General features: G+C 42.1%; 1 protein-coding gene across 7 annotated transcripts; it reads left to right on the forward strand.

Moving 5' to 3' along the window:
- The first annotated feature begins 2,057 nt into the window (after nt 1–2,057).
- Nucleotides 2,058–8,734, forward strand: LOC147625450 (uncharacterized). Of its 7 annotated transcripts, none has more exons than XR_015268989.1 (3): nt 2,058–3,667; nt 3,741–4,761; nt 4,856–8,734. XR_015268989.1 is itself a non-coding variant. In XM_086818782.1 (3 exons), exons 1-3 carry the CDS (start codon nt 4,424–4,426, stop codon nt 4,889–4,891), a joined length of 273 nt encoding a protein of 90 aa, XP_086674908.1. In that variant the 5' UTR covers nt 2,058–4,423; the 3' UTR covers nt 4,892–8,734. The 7 variants fall into 7 exon arrangements, 3 of the variants coding, with proteins under 3 accessions (XP_086674908.1, XP_086674907.1, XP_086674909.1); XR_015268990.1 differs by having other exon boundaries at nt 3,754–4,761; XR_015268991.1 differs by having other exon boundaries at nt 2,058–2,257; nt 3,338–4,761.
- Nucleotides 8,735–22,363: the final 13,629 nt, after the last annotated feature.

The following is a 22,363-nucleotide window of genomic DNA, read 5'->3' on the forward strand; positions in this document are numbered from 1 at the left end:
TAATGAGCTTGGTATTGTGCATCATTGCAAGTTATAGTAGATTATTTGTATTGGATAGTGGATGTATATGAACAAACGGATGTAAATTATTTGTATTGGATAGTGGATGTATATGAAGGGTAGTAAACAAAGGAGACAGAGAAGCAACATCACTAGAGCGTTGACATCTCCCGTTGACATCTCCTCTGAGTTGTTAAGGGAGAGGTATCATCACTGCGACTTAGTAAGGTTCTATTTTTTGGTTTAAAACCTACGTCTTTCTATGGTGAAAAAGAGGGTGCTCACATGTAGTGATTTAAATTCTTTGAAATTACTTGCGTGGGTTTCATTTTACCAACATGACAAGAAGAACGGTATTTGTTTGTGGTTCACAAATACCCTAAGGGTTGAAACCTTCTCTCTCTCATCTATGGTGAAAAAGTACCTTACATAATATATAAGATAATTATCGAGCACTAATACACTTTCTTGGAGTGCTAATGCAAGCTTTCATAGAACCTTGATTGTGTAGAAGCATGCTTCCTTCTATCTTGTGCCCATTTATGCTCCAATGGGATCCCCTCTCTTGCGCATACGCGCGCGCGCAAAGAGAGAGAGAGAGAGAGAGAGAGAGAGAGAGAGAGAGAGAGAGAGAGAGAGAGAGAGAGAGAGAGAGAGAGAGAGAGAGAGAGCCCTTATGCTTGCTACATCCCATTGTGAGCACCTCTTTCTGAATTTGCATCTTTACACATAGAGACTCGATTCTGTTATATGCCGCATCCCATGTGTGGAATAGAAGAAAAAACTGAACCCTCACATGCACATGGAAGTGTGTACAACGCTTGATCAACAAATTTAGGTGGCTTGCCAGAGCAAAGTGAAGTAGTAGCTTGCCTACTAAGACAAGTCACCTGCATCATGCTTTGATCACTTTACTTGCATTTGTAAATGATTTTTATTCTTATTTGTGATATATTTTTTTTCTAATTGTGAAGTGGTTGATTTTTAGATATTGTCATGAGGAAACGTTTTGGTGGCTTGCATATGTTGAGTCAAAAAAATTGGAAAAAAATATTAAAATAATGAAAAGCTCAATGTTCAAAATCAAAATCTACACTAAGGTTGTTTAATCAAACCCAAGAGTGACATCCGTAGTGATGTGTATGTGTGTGTATCCTTAGTGATGTGTGTATGTGAGAGAGAGAGAATGTGGTGCTCGTAGGCCTACCAGGAAGCTTCTGCTTCTTTCCCTCATGGTCCGGGGTGGTCAAAGGAGAGATCTGAGCCGTTGAATCGGGCTGCATTAAAATATGTAATCATCTCCTGTATTGTAGCAGATGCACACACGCCAGCACCTGGAATATCACCAAGAATGCGCCAATCATTCTCCTCCAAACCACAATGGCACCAGAGGACGCCACATCAGCACCTGGAATGTCGTTGGGAATGCGCCAATCATTCTTCTCCAAATTAGTAGCCGGAATGGCACCATAGCTCACCACGTCAACACACGGAAGTGTGATGTCCACTGCAAACTGCTGCATTGCTGTGGAATGTAGAAGATGATGCAACTCCAACTGCACTGACGCACTTGTTGCACTGCTGCACTGACTGGACGACCTCTAAGTTCCTTTGACCATGACGGCTAGGAAAGGCCGTCGGGAGGCCTTACCAGTCGAAAAGCGGCTCGGTCGGCTCCCTTCCTCCCGAGAAAGGCCTCCCGATGGCCTTTCCCTACTCTGGAAAACACGCAGCCCTTCTAGAGGGAGTCCCGACTCCCAACTCTGCAGAGTCCACACAGAGGGCCCCATTCGTAACTTTCAAGCAATCAGGAATAGTCTCATTCCCTACTTTATAGAGATAAGGAGGTGACATTCCCTCCCTACTTCCCTAATTTATCTTAATAGTCTCATTCCCTACTTCATAGAGATAAGGAGCAGTAGTGGCGGCATTGAAGTCCCACGCGGCATTGAAGTCCCACTAATCAGGTAGGGAGTGGTAGTCCCACACACACAAATAGTAAGGGTTCAAATAAATAGACACTTGACCTCCAGTCGTCCATTTACGGCCATTTTGAGATGAATACCGACTACAGCGGCCACTGCATGCATCATGCGAGATTGTTGGCATAGACGATGGAAGAAGGTTCTGCATGCAACCTCAGCTACCGTTCTCAGCGCTATCGCGAGCTCCGTTGCAGCCTGTTGCGCCATGATCTCCACTTCCATCAAGATTTGCGCATCATTCAAGGCTCCCGCCATTACAAATGGCGCAGGAGGTTAGTTTCATCCCACAATCTCCTCTGTTCGTCCTTCTCAATTGTGCCATCAGGTACGCCTTCATGATCTATGGCCTAATTCCCATACGAGATGAATCAACAGTCCTCTGTTCTTCTATTCTCATAATATCATTACAATGAATCAGATTGTTTTTCTTCTACATGCATTGTTGCTTTTAATAATCAGCAAATTACACAGCTTTGAATGTTCTTTCTTTCTTGCCTTGTATTGCAAATGTTCTCTGCTCTCCTACCTTGTATTGGAACACTATGGTCATGGAATGTTGTCCTGCATGCCATTAGATCTGCACTGTGTTTTGCTTGCAGCAGTAGGATAGAATCAACAACCCTCTATTCATGTGTTCTGCTACCTTGCAAACGAAACCATAAAATCATTACAATGATTTTTTTTCTTCTCCATGCATTTTAATAATCAGCAAATTGCTCGTTCCTTGATCGATATTTTATCATGTAAATATGATTAGTGTTGCCTTTTGTTTTTCTTGACAAACACAGTGTGCAATATGTCATTTTTAAATACTTTTGCTTTTCCGAGAGTCCCAATCAGGCCGACCCCAATACGGCACACGATGATTGATTCATCATGAATAGGTGTTTCCTATTCTCAAAACAATCACCAAGACAACCGCTCCGGCGATATGTTCCAGCCTCTCAATGTTGTAGAGCCTTCATCTTTCAATGAAGGCATGGAGCAATCAAGCTTTATGCCAACACGTAGTCCATCCCCACATTTTCCAGACCCATCGCATCTAGACATGAATTTCTCACAAAAGTTGAGGAGATTGTCCTAGAATCTCAGTCTCCACTATTTGTTGTACCACGATACCACCCTTGAGACTCAGAGTGAGCCTTTTTCGGGCCAAAACTCACATGCTTATGGAACAAATCAACCAGCTGACAAAACTAGCATAGCTGGAAACAAACGCCGATCCAGACAAAGTGTTGACCAACATGGGACTCCAAAGCAACAAACTGGACGCTTTCACTGGGACTCTAAAAACACAATCATTTTGCTAGAGGCCAAGTGGACACACAATAGTGACGACAGGTTGGTGGCAGGTACGGCTGGACGAACAAAGACCTTGGAGCAACAATGGTCAGACATTGTTGCAACTTGTGCCACCAAAGGGGCCTTGTGGTGGACTGGAGGACTTCACATGATAAAAGTGGCAACGCCTCTCGAAGATCCACAGAGATTTCCGATAGGGAGAGAAACATTCCATCAAGAAGAGTGAGTTACTGGGCAATCTCTTTTCGCGAGCGACATGCTAAAGAAAAATTCAGCCACAACAACTTTGAGGGAGAGAGATACGATATGATGGGAGGGTTTTTTTTTTTGCCATAATCGTGCAATAGACCCCTCCGCGCCAGATCTGGATACAAGCAATGGTATGTGAGTCGCCCTCTTTCAATTACTTGAACAAATAACTTTATGGAATATTGATGCATTTGATATAATTAGGTACATTGAATAGGTATAAACATGAGGAATCGGTCAACTGCAAGTCCGACCGCACGCAAGGCAACATCATCCCCGTCCACTCAAGGAAGTAGATCTCGTTCAACTTCTACCACCATAGCTGTTGAGGACGATGGCCCACTGTTTGAGCAAACAAATTCCACTGGAGGTGTTCCCAGGAAGACGAGGAAGCGCACCCACACATTCGACATGGATATGAAGGAGGCAACAAAGGACACGTCTAGGGCCCTCGAAGCAGCTGAGTCGTCCAAAGCCGTGAGGCACAAGGACATATAGGAAGGGAAGTCCACAAGACACACAGAAGACCAAATGCTACTCGAGAGCCGGAAAATTATGGTTGGTGAACGGTTCGAAGTCGGAATCGAGGGCTTTCAGTTGCTTTGATGGCAATTGAGAGATGTGAAGAAATATTTGCGGTTGTAGTTTGTTACGACATTACCTTGAATATAACTTCTTCTTGGGTCTACTTTCCAATACCAAGCCTAAGTTTGATGCTTCTTCTCTGTGTTTGTCTACATTTGTTCGATTGTTGTCGGTGTACAAAATTACAATTTTATTCCTCCGAGATGAATGAATATTTTGCTGAGCAAGCATTGTGTGCTGGATGGTTTTTGTTTTTAGCCTTTGTGTTTGACAGACAGATCTGAGGTCTTGTTGGCTATGCAATGGTATTTGGCATGATTGTCGATTCGTGGCCACCTTTGTTTGGAAGTTGGTTGGAAGTAATTTATCTGGTCTTGTGACTTGAACATTTCAACAACTCAAGCCATTTAATGAGACTTTTTCATCAAGCAGTAGTAATTGAAACATTACGGTTGTGTAGGTTCGAGGGTGCAATTTTAGTGCTGCACAGACTTCGCAGCCCAATTATATCGAAGCTGTCATGAGGAGGGCCAATTATATTTGTGCAGATCCACGCAATCCAGAAGACTGTGATGCTGCAAAGAGTTCACAACGAAATTATATCAAAGCTGTCATGATGAGGGCCAATTGCAGTACAAAGGTTAGGACCTTCCACGAGCTTGTGTTGAAGCTGTGTGAATCTGTGCTGCTTGGGCAAATGTGGCTACTGATTTGATCTCACGTGCTGCCTTTAGGGAAAGCATTGGATACTGATGACCAACCACCTGTGAAATCCCCTGGTGAGAGATTGAATGCAATACATGGAATGCCTCTTCACCGCCTGTACCCTAAACCTGTGTGTGTGATCGGTGCATACAACATGTGGAGTGTGTGTGTGTGGAAACCGTTTCATGTGTCATTTGGGTTCATACAACATATGCGGTTAGGGTTCTTTGAAGGTGTGTATTCTTTTTATGGTATCTTTCACTTGTTAGAACTATACTTTATTTCATAGAGGCCTGCAACAACGAGTGTACTCAAATTGTAATTCACCCTTTGAAGGTGTGTTCTTTTTATGGTATCTTTCACTTGTTTCAACTGTACTTTATTTCACAGCAGCCTGCAGCAAGTGTACTTGAACTGTATACAATTCACAACATTGAATGTAAGCAAAGAAACAGGTACTAATCATTACTGAAACTCAAACTGGGCACTATTACAGCAATCTGATTTGGCTTTTGGTACATACGGATGCACACTTGTGCCAGCAAATGCCACGAATGGTGAGAACGATCTAGAATCCTAGTTATAATACTTGCATGTCGGCACATGCACAAACTGCACGAGGGGACATAGCACACAAGTAGTCGCATAGCCTAGTCATCAACCCCCTGCATGACCAGGTACTCCATGAGGGTGGAGCACACTAGCTCCCCCTCAGGTTGATTTTCCCCATCCAATTCGGCTTCTCTAGCATTGATTGGGTCAGTTGTAGGATCATTTGCCTCGCCATCGGCCTGGACTTCCAGGCTCTCTTCTCCAACGTCCAAGAGGATGTTGTGCAAAATGCAACATGCATATAGGACGGATGACAAGTTTTGCAAGTGCGGGCACTTTATGGTGCCACCCAGATATTTCCACATCTCCTTCAAGTGGCCAAATGCTCTCTCTGAAACGATTCTTGTGGAAGACTGCAAGAAGTTGTGGCACATTACTAGTTAGCTGTGTTGTCTTTGAAAAGGTATCATCAACCATGGAAGCAATGTGTACCCCACATCACCAACAATATATTTGCGACGAATGGCGAGGCTAACGTAGCTGAATGGGGCACCACGCAAGTACTCCCCACCTTGACATTTCCTGTAGAAGCCGCTGTTTCTAACATTACTTGAACCAGGCCACCCTGTATTTTTATTTTTTTTCAAGGAGGAGACTTCTATTAAGTATGAAAAAGGCATACAACAATCACAACTATAAGCCGGAATAGAATAGAATCACCCCAATATGTAAAGTGATTTCAATCATTGAGGTGGGACTAGAGGAAAAAAAATGCCATGGTCCCACTCTCGCATAAATATAATATGCTTTGCTTGCGTGGAACGAGAGGACGCTTGAATACGAGCCCAAGTAGCCATGAGATTTTGGATGATATCACCCCATATAGTTGGACACCCTCAATAGCCTCCGTGCATCTAGCTCTCCAGATCTACCATGCTATAATACTAGCAACAATCTCCCAACTAGTGTCAATCCTCTATCTAGGGGGTGTATAATCAGAGTGAGGGACATTCTACAACAAACCATGCCGGGCAATACCTCTACGAATGAAAATAGCAGAGTTTATACCACTGTCCTCGTAAAAAAGCTGCAAATCGGACTGGAAGAGCCAAGCACCTTCCCCCAAAGTCGCATGCATAGCATGGCCACTCAATTTGCCCATAAGTTGGGCTATAGAACCTCAAATTTGCTGTGCACTTCCCCATAAACAATGTTGTACAGTCTCAGAATCTGCCACACATCTCGGGCAGGTAAGTGCTACACCAAAGACTAATCTCCATTGATTGGTGGGAAGACCACCATGTAAAAATAACCAAAAGAAATGAGAGATCCGACTCCTCCTATATGAATGCCAAAGCCTATGCCAATATCTATGTTGTATGGCTGGAGAGATATCATAACTCTCCCAATGAGGCCTAAGAGTAAGGATCCTATGCATCTATCAAGTAAGGAGAAGCTTGGCATTCCAAACCATGAAATTGAAAAAGGGAAGGCTTATCCACTTCCACTCTCCTGGATCCCATTGAAGATATCGGATAGGATTGCCACTATATAGCCACAAACACCAGGAGCCATGAGTCACTATTTGAGGAGAAGGGTCAAGGAACCAATGCTTCCCCGAACGACAAATAATCCTCATTGGACTAAGCCTAGTATTTGGGATAATCCCCTCCATGCTACATTTCCTCAATCTCCCTCCAGGCTTGCACACATTCGCCAGGTGTTGTCCTTCTTTCTCTCCTAAGTAACACAGGCGCACCCCAAGGTGATTTACTTGGACGGATCTAGCCCATCCTCAAATAATTCGCGCGAGTTGTTTAGCCAACTCATCTTCCTCATCCCGGCTTATCCTATAAGGCAGAATGCTAACCGGTTGAGCACCAGGCACTAGATCAATACATAGTGTATCTACCGTGTGCAACACACACACAAGACTAGCTTCGAGGGTTGGGGTAGCTTGGAGATAGGTAGATTGATTGGCGAGTTGGGCTAGGGATGGTGGACTGAAGGACGAGCGCCCAAGTGGGGACGCCTTGCGGGCGGGCGTCCAAGTGTGGATGCCCGATGACCGTGCAAGAGCCTACAAAAGGGTGGCCAAGGTCAGTCAGTGAGTAAGAGTCTTGCGAGTCTTTGCGAGAGCTCTGTGGTCAGGAGCCTGGATCTAGTGTAGACGTGCACATGCTTCATGCAGCCGAGGTCGGTAGCAATCTTGAGGCCCACGAGGGTAGCTCCGTGGCGGTATGGGACGTCATGGAGTAGAGATTGGTCGGCACGTCTTGCTAGTTAGCTTAGCTCGTGACTCGATGGGGACAACCAAGTCTTGTGGGTTTTGCCCATGGCTGTCATGGTGGGGTGGTGAGTAAGACTTGCACCCCCTTCACGTTTTATGGCTTTGTTTTGGAAGTTTTGAGTCTCGTTTTAGGATTGCTCTACGAGGAGATTCATGAGGATTTGATACATGGCCTCTGCAACTATGACATATAATAATGGGGCTAAAGGGCAAACCTTGTCGTACTGAGCAAGAAGTCTGAAACCGCTCTCCTCTATCACCGCAAGCGAGAACACTATTGTGGGCATCACGATACATGCATGAAACTCCCTTGATGCATCGCTAGGACAAACCCATATGGCTAAGAGTATCCTCAAGGAAATCCCAATCCACTCTTATCATAGGCCTTCTCAAATCCAAGAGTAGAATGGCTATAAGGACTGATTGCTCGCTTTGGCCCATTCCATAGCCTACAAAACGAGAAAATGTTATCAAAGATGCTCCTTCCCTGTAAGAATCCATTCTAAGTATCATGAGTGACATCCTGCAAAATTGGCTGCAATTTGATGCTCACTGCCTTAGCAAGAATCTTATATGTAGTCCCAAGTAAGGTGATAGGTCTCCATTGGCCAATCAATGTCTTATCCCCACTCTTAGAGGGATAAGATAGATAAGCCCCTCAGTGAGAGAAGAAGGCATAGAACCTGTGTCCCACATCTCCTAGAGAGTTGATGTGATCTCAACTCCAATATCATCCCAAAAAGTAAAGAAAAAAACAGGGGAGAGGCCATCCTCCCTTGGACACTTATCATGAGGTAAGGCATGAAGAGCATGACTAAACTCCTGCAGAGAAAAAGGGGAACTCTAGAACGACGCGCATTTCCTCAGTGATTAAATGTGGCAATGCATTCCAAACCTTTCTCTGTTCCCTGTCTCAAATCAAAGTGCAGCTCAGCACTAACAAGTTGGCGATAGAAATTAGTGGCAATTTGTCTAACCATAAGAGAATTTGAGTGAAGAGTACTACGTGAATCCTGCAATTGCCTTACACTCTCTGGTATGATACGGGCCGTGAGTAGCAAAGAAATGTTTGTTGCATTTGCCACCTATTTGCGTTCAAAAGGATTCTTGGGCATGGTAATGGTACTCTGCACGCTACTCAAGAGAGTGATGAAGTTATGCCCTTACAGTACATAAAGAATCTGCAACCCACGCAAGTAGAGTAGCACCTATCTTCTTTCATATTTTTGGTGTTGAGAACGTTTGGCGCTAGTTTTTTTTTTGGGTTTTTTTTTAAGGTTATCATTACCTGCTTTTACAGATTTGCAAGTCGGGGGTTAAAAAACTCTCCTCTACAAATTTGGCAGCAGTGTGCGTCAGGGCTCTTACCAACTTCAAAAAAGAGAGGTACAAGGTTTGAACTTACCTTTCCTTCTGGCCTATACCGTCTCTCATAGGTCTAACGTCAGCTTAAAGCTCAATCACCATCAAGATAATAAAAGTTCAAAATCAAAATCTACACTGAGGTTATTTAATCAAATCCAAAAGTCACATTCTTAGTGATGCATATGTGTGAGAGAGAGAGCACGGTTTTGTAGTATACTTGCAAAATTTTAAAATGCTTGTTGAAAATTACACTAAAATAAAAAAACTTGTATATTTCACCAAATACGTCAATTTTGAAGGGCAAGGGTCCTCCTCAAAAATCAAGCCTGTAGGCATTCCATGACGATTTTTCGTCTATGCCATATGGAACTGCAAATAAAAGCGTACCAAATATTCTACAGCCTCACAATAATATTTAGCAATTTTGACACTACATACACATGGATTTTCAGTAGATGTGTCTACCCTCTTTTTTAAGTCTACTTCAAGTGAGTGCCACACTTGTTGTAGACTAGAGAGGGAGAGCGAGAGAGAGAGGGGGAGAGGAAAGGGGTAGGGAAACTCATATAGTAAGTAAGGTTGTATTAATTAAATGCCACTACAAAATTGTCTAAATATAATATACAACCTCAAATAATATTATTTAGCAATTTTGACATTACATACACATGGATTTACAGTAGCTGTGTGTGCCCTCTTTTTTAAGTCTGCTTCAAATGAGTGCCACACCTGTTACAGACGAGGTCCCTGTGGGAGCGGAAGCAGACTGGGACGAAGCAGAAGCGCCAGAAGCTTCGCACGTGCAACCCCGTGACCGGTCCGCCACACACGGGGCACGAGCCCGCCATGGCCTGTGCATTCATCACCTCTCGCTGCTCGTCGCACACGAAGAACAGGCACATGCTTGTTCAAGGCCTAAAACTGTTTTTTCTCCCCCAATAGCGATGCAACGACACGGCCTGATTGCAGATCTCGCACGGCTGACTGCAAAACGAAAAGCCTTATCAATCTAAGGGAAACACAAACCAAGTCAGAAGGTGGTGCTCGCGGTTTTATGAGTGCTCACGGGCCTACCTACCAGGAACCTTCTGCTTCTTTCCGGAAAACCCTAAGCTTCGGCCCTTCTGGAAGGGCCCATTCCCTACTTTACTTTACAGGGAAAAGGAGGTGCCATTCCCTACTTTATAGCAGCCCTTCTTTTACCAACTTCAAAAGAGAGGTACCTTTCCTTTGCTCTCTCTCGACGTGACGTCGCCCTAAGGCTACACCATATCACGCCTTGCATAAACGTGTACTTAGGAGAATAAAAAATTTGCCAAAAATCCAGACCTTATGCACACTATTTTGGGAACTCCCACGTGCTTGGTTATTTGCTGAAGTGCATGAGGCCCCCAATCACCTATGCCCCATCAATCTTGTAAGTTGTGCCCTCCCCCATTTCTTTGATTTCAACCCACAATCACGAGCATATTTCATCGCACAATCACTAGCATGCGGGTTCCTCCTGCATGTAGTCCCCAACCACGTGTGTCATCAATCTTGCACCTTCTTTGACTTCACCCCTCTCCTTGAGAGAGAGAGAGAGAGAGAACCAACGATATGAACCCTTTATAGATGCAACACATTGCATGATCTCAACTGAGAGACAGAGAGAGAAAGAGATACCTTCACCTCCACATGCCCCCCCCCCCAAAAAAAATAAAATAAAATAAAAAATCTTTTTGTTTTAGAACACACACACACACACACACACACACACATAGAGAGAGAGAGAGCGTGCACTTGCGCTCTTTGAGAGAGAATAAACCCATGCATGGAGAGGCAAACGTGTTCAAAGAATGTTAAATTGGAAATACAAGCATACTTATTTTGTAGCAATTCTTGAAATCCTTTGCTTCATTAAGAATGTAGGGCAACGTTCCAAAAGAGATTTTTTAGAATATGTATTCACACGTAATTAGACCCCAAAATAGAACATTTGGGGGGCTTATCCCATTTTGTTTTTTTCACTTGAAAACCATTGCAATTTACAAAGGAAATTTTGACACTCATACTTATCTAAAATCCACAAAGGATAACCTCTTAGTCACTTTGAATATTTGATTTGACATCCTTGCTTATCTCAAACTTTTATAGCCACATAAGTTATTCCTTCTTTTTCATAGATATTTCCTTACCCTCTTAGCACCTTTGAAGAAATGTGGTCCTCACTCTCCAATCACATGGGCCCTTGAATGCAAGATGTTATTCCACTAGAACGCTTGTTTATCAAACAATCAAGATCCTTAAGGATGAAAGTCATTTTTCCAACCATATTTTGAACCAAAATCCTTATTTAAAACGTAAGGTGGATGCAATCTAAGGGTGTACACTTTTAGTTCCCTACAGAACTACTTTAAGATAAACTACATGTGTTGTTAATATCATAATATCTAGTCTTACAGAAAATTAAAATCTCATTCACCAATCAACCTAGTGTTTTCTTGATGGGGTGTCTCAATGAAATCATTTATTCTCATGGGCTTCTATCTCATGCAAAATTAATTTCTACACTAATATTCAAGGTAACATTGACCAATGTTAGGAGACTTCAACATCATCAAGAACATCTTACATAAAGTTTTTAGAGACGGACATTGATTGGCCCCACTATCAGCATAGCAATAAAAAGATAATAACTCAAGTTGGATAGTAAATTTGAGAAGTATCTGAGTAGAAATGCACTTCAAATCACCTTGTTTCTTATAGTCTCTTCTTAGGGTGGTTGCAATCTAAGGGAGTACACTTTTAGTTCCCTATAGAACTACTTTAAGATAAACTACATGTGTTGTTAATATCATAATATCTAGTCTTACAGAAAATTAAAATCTCATTCACCAATAAACCTAGTGTTTTCTTGATGGGGTGTCTCAATGAAATCATTTATTCTCATGGGCTTCTATCTCATGCAAAATTCATTTCTACACTAATATTCAAGGTAACATTGACCAATGCTTAGGAGACTTCAACATCATCAAGAACATCTTACATAAAGTTTTTAGAGACGAACATTGATTGGCCACTATAAGCATAGCAATAAAAAGATAATAACTCAAGTTGGATAGTAAATTTGAGAAGTATCTGAGTAGAAATGCACTTCAAATCACCTTGTTTCTTATAGTCTCTTCTTAGGGTGGTTGCAATCTAAGGGTGTACACTTTTAGTTCCCTATAGAACTACTTTAAGATAAACTACATGTGTTGTTAATATCATAATATCTAGTCTTACAGAAAATTAAAATCTCATTCACCAATCAACCTAGTGTTTTCTTGATGGGGTGTCTCAATGAAATCATTTATTCTCATGGGCTTCTATCTCATGCAAAATTCATTTCTACACTAATATTCAAGGTAACATTGACCAATGCTTAGGAGACTTCAACATCATCAAGAACATCTTACATGAAGTTTTTAGAGACGGACATTGATTGGCCACTATAAGCATAGCAATAAAAAGATAATAACTCAAGTTGGATAGTAAATTTGAGAAGTATCTGAGTAGAAATGCACTTCAAATCACCTTGTTTCTTATAGTCTCTTCTTAAGGTGGTTGCAATCTAAGGGTGTACACTTTTAGTTCCCTATAGAACTACTTTAAGATAAACTACATGTGTAACTGTTAATATCATAATATCTAGTCTTACTACAGAAAATTAAAATCTCATTCACCAATCAACCTAGTGTTTTCTTGATGGGGTGTCTCAATGAAATTATTTATTCTCATGGGCTTCTATCTCATGCAAAAATCATTTCTACACTAATATTCAAGGTAACATTGACCAATGCTTAGGAGACTTCAACATCATCAAGAACATCTTACATAAAGTTTTTAGAGATGGACATTGATTGGCCACTATAAGCATAGCAATAAAAAGATAATAACTCAAGTTGAATAGTAAATTTGAGAAGTATCTGAGTAGAAATGCACTTCAAATCACCTTGTTTCTTATAGTCTCTTCTTAAGGGCACCACTACTCTTAGCAAAAAAGACCCGATGGCATGTAATCTTCTCTTCCTTTTCATGCTTCCTTTGTCTGCCTTTTGGGAATAATTTTAAATGCTCTTTTGTATCTGTAAGTTGCATTGACTCTATCTTTAAGTTTTTTTAATAAATTTCTAGATTATCATAAACATGATTAAACCTTGACCTAACTCTTTCAGCAAATGCACTTCATAATATTTCAGCTTGTTTGTTACCAAGCCTATAACTTCTTACTGACCTTGTAATAGTTGATGACACATGCCTTGCCTTTGTTGTTGTGTTTCCCATGCTTGTGTGCCTCCAAATATCGTTAGCCTTTAGAAATAATGAAGGCATTATTTTTTGGCATCTACAATAAAAGGCATAAAGATTATGACATTATTGAATCATTAGTCTTTGGCAATAATGAAGGCATTATTTGCTATATTATTAAATCATTGTGAGATAGGATCCATAGAATACCATAAATCTTATAATGTTATTAAATCATTGTGAGATGGGATCCATAAAATAAATGAACCATAAGCTTAAACTAGCCTTTAAAGAGTAGATAAATTAATTGCCACAAGTACAGTTGGGCTTTCTGAGGGTTGCATATTTCTTTTGAATACATTTTTTCAAGTCACATGTCCTTTTGGTAGTAGCATTAATCATACCTCCCAAGGGAGCCATTAAAAATTGTAAGATTGTAGGATTCAATAAGTAAATTTATGAGACCAGAAATTAAAATAAGTGTAGCAGTAGACAATAGCACTGACCACATGTATTAATGACATAATAATAGAGTTTCAAAAGATTATGAAACATAATGGGACATAGTAGCGTTAGAGTGTCATTTTGAGGAAGATTAAAATAATTTGAAGTGTCTTCAACCACAAGTTATCCATGTGGCATTTGGTAGGACATGGGAAGAGTTAGGCTATCAAGGTAGTCAATAGAGTTATGCTAGCCTCCCTAGTCCATATGGCATTTGGTAGGACATGGTAGGAGTAATGCTACCAAGGTAGAGGGTAATGGAGATGTGCGAGCCTTCCTTTGAGTGAGTGGCAAATAGCCATAAAGTAAGAGGACCAAGCGAATTAGGGTCCCAAAGGGACCCAAAAGGCACTTTTTTAAAAGGTGGGCTTGATTTGAGTAGGTCCACTATGGACCCCATATTTCCACTTGTTTAATGTCTCTAATTTTAGTGATATATCTCTTATTCGTGCTCTTATGAGCCCCTTTTTATGTCTAAAATTCCATGAATAAAAGGTTACAACTTTAGAGAGTACAATTGAAAATCAAAACAAAAAGGCATTAACATTATAGAATTTAGATAATCTTGTATATTGTGTACTAAGAAGAAGGAGAAGAAGAAGAAGAAAAATACGAAACAAGGTATTACTCTTCTTCTTATGTGTATGGAAAAAACATCATATTTTCCTTCCTTTTCTTCTTCTATCTGAGAAGAATATGAGAAGAGGAGGAAGAAGAAGCATCAAATTCTTCTTCTTCCTCCTCCATTTGAGAAGAAGAAGCCTCATGTTTTTCTTCCTCCTCCTCCATATTGAAAAGATGCAGGGGAGAAGAGAGCTTGAGCTCTTGTAAGCACAAACACACTCACAAAACCCTAAAAGAGAACACACAAGGTGAGAGGCTGAAAATCTTCTTCTTCTTCACACAACACTCAACACACCATATACAAAGATAAGAGTACACACATATGAAAAGGTACTCAACCAAATACATACTAGGGTTCTCTATAGTGTGAACCCAACTAAATGAGCTGGTGCTATAACTATGCCAGTCTCTAGAATGGTTGTCACACAACCTGTCATCCCATTGGCCGCATATCACCCATGATCTCACCAACCATGCCAGTGGTGTAAGTGTGGGCCTATCCCCCAGGTGGGTCATCAGTGTCCACCGCCTCACTAGATGACCTCATCAGTGTCCTGTTCATGATGTAAACTGCTATAGAAACTGCCTCAGCCCAAAAGCTATGCGGCATATTCGCGCAATCTTAGCAATGTGCTTGTTTTTTTGCTCAGCAACTCCATTTTGCTGCGGAGTGTATCTGCATGTAAACTATCTCTGAATACCATTCTTCTTCAAAAATTCAGAGAACTCATTGGAGAAGTACTCTCCCCCTCCATCTGACCTTAGGCACTTTACATATTTTCGTGTTTGCTTTTCAACCATAACTCTAAAATTTTGAAAATGAGTGAACATCTCACTCTTCTCTTTCATGAAGTATACCCACACTTTCCTTGTGTGGTCATCAATAAATGTCACATAATACTTGCAGCCTCTCATAGACATGGTCTTTGTAGGACCCCATACATCTGAATGCGCAGCATATGCTCACATTTCTGTCACGTGGAAATACATGATTTGTTTGCTTTCCAAATTGGCATGCTTCACATATTTTCTGCATACCTTCAACTTTAAACTTTGGCAGCCCTGTCACAATTCCTTTAGTCTGCATAGACTTCATTCTCTGCACATTCACATGTCCAATTCTTTTATGCCAAATGTTTGTGTCTGTAGTAACAATTCCTGAACCATTTGCAAACATCGCAGCACTCACTTCAGGCATGTTTACATTCAATGTAAACATTCTGTCCACTCTGTTGCCTTTTGCAACCAACCTGCACTTTTTTAAAGTCTTCAACATAACAACCATCAGGGTTAAACCGAACCTGCAAACCCTGCTCAATCATCTGGCCAACTGAAACCAGATTCTTTGTTATGTTCGGAACATGAAGTACATCTGCAAGGTACTTCACTTTGCCATCCTGCATAGACAATGGCACATCTCCAACATGGGGGATTGGATGAGCAGTGCCAACCCTTGTTTCCACAAAACCTGGTCTTTCAAGGTTTTTCATCTCCTTGAACCCCTCCCCATGACTTGTCATGTGGTTCGAAGTGTTGAGAGATGTAATCGCGGTGTTGTGTATGTGGGAAAGCACCCTAGAGGTGCAAGATATTGTGGTGAGATAGGAATGCCACATGTAACATTGAATGGTGTGTGAGTGTTGACTAAAAGAGTGGAAAAGGGAGTGCCACATGGATGATGATGTGTAAAGTGGGATAAGGCTAGAGGGCCTATATCATTGTATGGTTCATTGTGATATGAAAGAGAATAGAATTGAGTGTGCAATATCTCTCTCTCATGGAGTTCTTAGTATGGTTTAATCCACCTTAATTATGTTACTTAATCATTGTCCTTCACCATGATCAATCTCATTTTAGGATTGTTAACATGGTATCAGAGCTTGGGTGGGCTCTTGGTTATGGTGATTATTATGTATATTAGCTTGTTTGTGTGTTTGTTTGATTAAGCATGTTATTATGGTTCATTTAAAAAAAAAAATATGCACACTGTATTATTGTTCTCTATTTGCATTTGAGAGGAGTTCAAAGCTGCCTATGAAGCTGAAAATCAAGATTTCAGCATTATGAAGACTATGGAGTCTTCATCAAAAATCAACGAAGCTAACCAAGAGAGTTGCAAATGGAGTTTTGCAACAAAGAGAAGATTTGCATCAAGGGAAGATGCAAATGGAGTTGGAGACGAAGATTTCTGTCATCATCAAGAAGCTGCCAACAAAGTTTTGTGAAGGTAAAAGTGTGATTTTGCCTCAAGTTTTTGTTATTGAACATGGAAGAAGGGTTGTTGATTTGTGGGATGAGAAGATCCCATGGTTCTTTGTATTTGGGCAAAGAGTGTAAGAGGTGCAAGCTTGTCAACTTGGTGGGCAAGCTATGATGGGCTGATTTGTAGCTCATGTTAGAGCATGTTATAAGGGCATGGCTCACAAAGTTGCTCATGGAAGATGGGCAACAATGGTGGAAGCACTTAATAGCTTTCACATGTTTGGCACCTAGAGATTTCTTGTGAGAAATCTAGTTGAAGGCACCCTTGGAGTGGTTTCCTTGTGAGAGAAGCCGCATGGAAAGCTTGCTTGACAAAGATGGAAGAGGCAAGCAGTTATGGAGCTCATTCGTGAGCTCAACATGGCCATGTAAATGGCTATGATGAAATCTTATGAAAAAGATTGAAGAGGTAAAGATTTGTGCATCAAGAAGGATGCATTCATGAAGCATGCTATGGTAAAAGACATGCAATTTAGAGCTCAAGGAGCTCACAATAGCCATATTTATGGCCACACTTGTAAACCTCAACTTGGAGGTGTGAAGAGGAAAATGAATGGCAACAAGAGCAAGCAAGCTCAGAACAGATTGAACGAGAAGTAAATGCATTTGGAGAAGAAGGAGCACATCAAAAGTGCGTTAGGCTCATGAAGCAAGCCATCATCAACAGTTGAGCAGGTCATGCGAACCTTGCTCACAACCAAAGTAAAAGCAAAGTTAACAGTCCCCGTGTAGAGCCAGGCTACAAAGCGAAGCAAAAGTGAATGTAAGCAGCTGCAGCAAAGTGTGAGCGCAAGCAGAGCTCATCATACAGTTTTTCTAGAGGCACAGACCCATGGGTGTAGCCGCCATAAGAGGGTGCTGCATGGAATCTCTCAGAGTATACGAGAGAATCACAGCTACATAAAGGTGGCAAGCTTTGGCTATGGCGTAGAAAAGCTGTGCAACGACGATAGTAGCGCAGGAGCAAGGAAAGCTACAAATTAGAAAGCGCAGCAGCAAACAGAAAAGGATGTCAAGTGAAGGCAAAGACTAGAGAAGAAAAGTGGTGGCCAGCGTAGGAAGAAGCATCAAACATCAATGCTGGGAAGACCGCCATAGCTGGATGCTGTGCTAAATCAGTCGAGAGGAAGGAGAAGAAGACGACTCTCTCTGTGTCAGGGAACCTGACGACTGCAGCAAAATCATCGGCGTTCACAGCAGGCGCATTCAATTTCGGCTCGTCGGCGTTCAGAGCAGGCGTCTACAGCAGGTGCATTCAACGCGCGTTCAGAAGTTTTTTTAATATATAACCCTTATTGGCAATAAGGGTATATTCCCTTAACACCTGTAGAGCGGATTTCTTTTCTAAGGTTCCTTAACCCCTAGATTTTGATTCACACACACCTTATATGTTCCCCACTAGGTGGTGTTAACATGGTTTAAAAAAATTTATGCATACATGTATGGAGATCACTCATCCGCATAAGGGTCCGCTGCCTGGCTTTGGCCAAAAAGGCTTTGTAATTTTTTATTTGTTTCACCCAAAAATGATGATGGACAAACGTCCATGAGCATGCGTGCTCAAAACAAAAATTTTGTAATCATCCATGGTATGAGGGTAACCATGCCCGAGCTCACCGAGAAGCTCAAAATGGTGGTTGTGATGTGTGCATGAGCGATGCACGTGTGAGGTGCATGCGTAGGGGTTGGTTCCCACACCCGAACTTCTACATTCAAATCGGACTCAGTGGTTCCGTTGTGAGCGAGGGCTCAAAATGGACTAGGTGTCTAAGATGGTAGACACGTGCACACATGTTTGGTTGATGGACACTCCAATGTATCATTGAGGGGGAGTGTTGAGAGGTAGCGATTGCATTTGTGCAATGCTACATTGATATGGGTGATAGATGATGGGTGAGTTGTGGAACACCTCGATTAAGAGGGGGTGTTGAGAGATGTAATCGCGGTGTTGTGTATGTGGGAAAGCACCCTATAAAAAGATGCAGGGGGGAAGAGAGCTTGAGCTCTTGCAAGCACACACACACAATCACAAAACCCTAATAGAGAACACACAAGGTGAGAGGCTGAAAATCTTCTTCTTCTCTACTCAACACTCAACACACCATATACAAGAATAAGAGTACACACAATATGAAAGGTACTCAACCAAATACATACACGGGTTTTCTATAATGTGAAGCCGACTAAATGAGCTGGCGCTATAACTATGCCAGTCTCTAGAATGGCTGTCACACAGCCTGTCATCCCACTGGCCGCATATCACCCAAGATCTCACCAACCATGCCAGTGGTGTAAGTGTGGGGCCTATCCCCCAGGCGAGTCATCAGTGGCCACCGCCTCACTAGACGAGCTCGATATCTCAACACTCCCCCTCGAGCTCAACTCCATCTCATGTACACCAAGCGAAGCCCTGAATCTGCGGAGCTTCTCTGTACCCAATGCTTTGGTGAAGATGTCAGCTACCTGATCCTCTGTGCTGACATAAACAAGGTCAAGGTCTCCTGCCAAGACCTTCTCTCTGACGAAGTGGTAGTGGACCTCTATGTGCTTCGTACGAGCATGAAAGACTGGGTTCCTAATGTTGTCACAAAAAATGACAACTTGTCTATCCACTGATAGACCCAAATCTGCAAGTAGCTTTCTCAACCAAGCTACCTCACATGCTGCCATAGCAGCTCCTCTGTACTCGGCCTCTGTACTCGATAGAGCAACCGTAGGCTGCTTCTTACTGCTCCAAGTCACAGCAGCACTCCCCAAAGAAAACATGAATCCACTGGTAGATCTTCTATCTGAGATACTACCAGCCCAATCAGCATCTGTGTACCCATGTACACATATCTCTGTCCCAGTCTCATAGAATAGTCCACAATGCAAAGTAGACTTCACATACCTCAGTATGCGTCTCACTGCATCCAAATGCGGTTTCCGTGGAACCTGCATAAACTGACTCACCAACCCAACAGCATAGCTCAAATCTGGTCTGGTGATCGTCATGTAGATCAAACTTCCTACTATGCGTCTGTACATAGTAGGATCCTCCAAGATCTCTCCTGAATCTGCACTCAACTTGCCATTCTGATCCAATGGCACAGAAATAGGCTTACAGCCTGTCATACCATACTTGGACAACATGTCCAAGCCATACTGTCTCTGCAGTAATCCAATACCATGTGGTGACCTAATCACCTCGATGCCCAAGAAATATCTGAGCTCCCCCAGATCCTTCATCTCGAACTTCTATCTAAGCAGGATCTTTACATCAAAGATCTCTACATCATGGTCCCCCGTAATGATCAAGTCATCTACATAGATGACAACAAGCACAACTCCTCTATCACCATGTCTCACATACAATGAGAAATCTGCATTGGCTACGTGAAAGCCAATAGTGACAAGATATTCAGAAATCTTGTCAGACCATGCTCTTGGTGCTTGCTTTAAGCCATACAAGGCTTTCTTCAACCTGCAAAACATGCTCGGGTTGACCCTCATCCTCATAACCAGGTGGCTGCAACATATACACCTCTTCTTGCAAATCCCCATGCAAGAATGCATTCTTTACATCCATCTGATGTAAAGACCATTGCTTTGACGCAGCCACTGCTATCACAACTCTCACCGTTGCCATCTTGGCAACTGGGCTGAAAGTTTCCTCATAATCAATCCCATATGTCTGCACATATCCTTTGGCTACCAATCTAGCCTTGTACCTGTTTATGCTTCCATCACTGTTATGTTTAACTTTGTACACCCACTTGCATCCAATGGCTTTCTTGCCTTCAGGCAATTGCACTAAGTCCCAAGTTTCATTTCCTTATAGTGCATCCATCTCCTCATCCATAGCTTTCTCCCAACACACATTTCCAACAGCCTCATCAATGCATGTGGGCTCTACAACCTGCACAACCTTTGCCATATATGCATAGTGATGTGCCACATAACCATCATATGTAAATCTCTGCACAGGGTTCTTCACTCTCCCTGATCTTCGCAGCTTTTCATTCATGGTTTCCATAGCCTTCTTTACACCAGGTGTTCTCATAGCTGGGATCCCAAGCTTCTCATCAAGGCTCATATTTGAGCCACTAGACTCTCCATCAACATGAGAATGCCCTGCAGAAATGTCAGGCATACCAAGGGGCTCAACCACTTTCTCTTTTCCTTTACGTGATGTACTAATCACATTTGCAGGGCTGGTATTATGACGCAGCCTGCCACTCCATGGTCTATCAATAGACCCACTAGATGAGGACTCTCCTGGCCCACTGAAAGACTGTGATTGCTGACCTGCATTCTGTGCAACCACACTTCCACTCACATAAGCCCCAACAGCTTCTTTTTCAGCAGCATACCAGCTGCTCATCTCATCAAAGACAACATCCCTGCTTACCCTCAACTCACGTGTAGTAGGGTTATAACACCTGTATCCCTTTTGCTCAAGGGAGTATCCAATAAACACACATTTTTCAGCTTTCGGGTCCAGCTTAGTTCTCAGCTCATCTGGCACATGCACATATGCAATGCATCCAAAGACTTTCAGATGAGACAAATCTGGTTTTCTGCCAGTAAACCTCTCCTCTGGAGTTACATCATGTATGGCTGAAGTTGGAGTCCTGTTCATGATGTATACTGCTGTAGAAACAGCCTCAGCCCAATAGCAATGCGGCATATTCTTCTCTTCCATCAATGCTCGCGCAATCTCAGCAATGTGCCTGTTTTTTCGCTCAGCAACTCCATTTTGCTGCGGAGTGTATCTGCATGTGAACTGTCTCCGAATACCATTCTTCTTCAAAATTCAGAGAACTCATTGGAGAAGTATTCTCCCCCTCCACCATCTGACCTTAGGCACTTGACATATTTCCCTGTTTGCTTTTAAACCAAAACTCTGAAATTCTGAAAGTGAGTGAACACCTCACTCTTCTCTTTCATGAAATATACCCACACTTTCCTTGTGTGGTCATCAATGAAAGTCACATAATACCTGCAGCCTCCCATAGATATGGTCTTCGTAGGACCCCATACATCTGAATGCACAACATCTAGTGCATTTCTGCTCACATATCTGTTACGTGGAAATGCATGCTTTGTTTGCTTCCCAAATTGGCATGCTTCACAGATTTTTTGCATACCTTCCACTTTAAATTTTGGCAGCCCTGTCACGATTCCTTTTGTTTGCATAGACTTCAATCTCTGCACATTCACATGTCCAATTCTTTTATGCCATATGTCTGTGTCTGCAACAATTCTTGAACCATTTGCAAACATTACAGCACTCATTTCAGGCATGTCTACATTCAACGTAAACATTCTGCCGACTTTGTTGCCTTTTGCAACCAACCTGCACTTGTCTTTGAAATCTTCAACATAACACCCATCAGGGTTAAACCGAACCTGCAAACCCTGCTCAATCATCTGGCCAACTGAAACCAGATTCTTTGTTATGTTTGGTACATGAAGTACATCTACAAGGTACTTCACTTTGCCATCCTGCATAGACAATGGCACATCTCCAACGTGGGCAATTGGATGAGCAGTGTTATCCCCTGTTTCCACAAAACCTGGTCTTTCCAGGTTTTTCATCTCCTTGAACCACTCCCCATGACTCGTCATGTGGTTCGAAGCGCCTGAATCCACATACCATACATTATCTTTTTGTGCTACATCAACA

Source organism: Cibotium barometz, chromosome 24 (genome assembly GCF_041138505.1).
Source record: "Cibotium barometz isolate CiBa-2024 chromosome 24, ASM4113850v1, whole genome shotgun sequence".
Classification (NCBI taxonomy): Eukaryota; Viridiplantae; Streptophyta; class Polypodiopsida; order Cyatheales; family Cibotiaceae; genus Cibotium; species Cibotium barometz.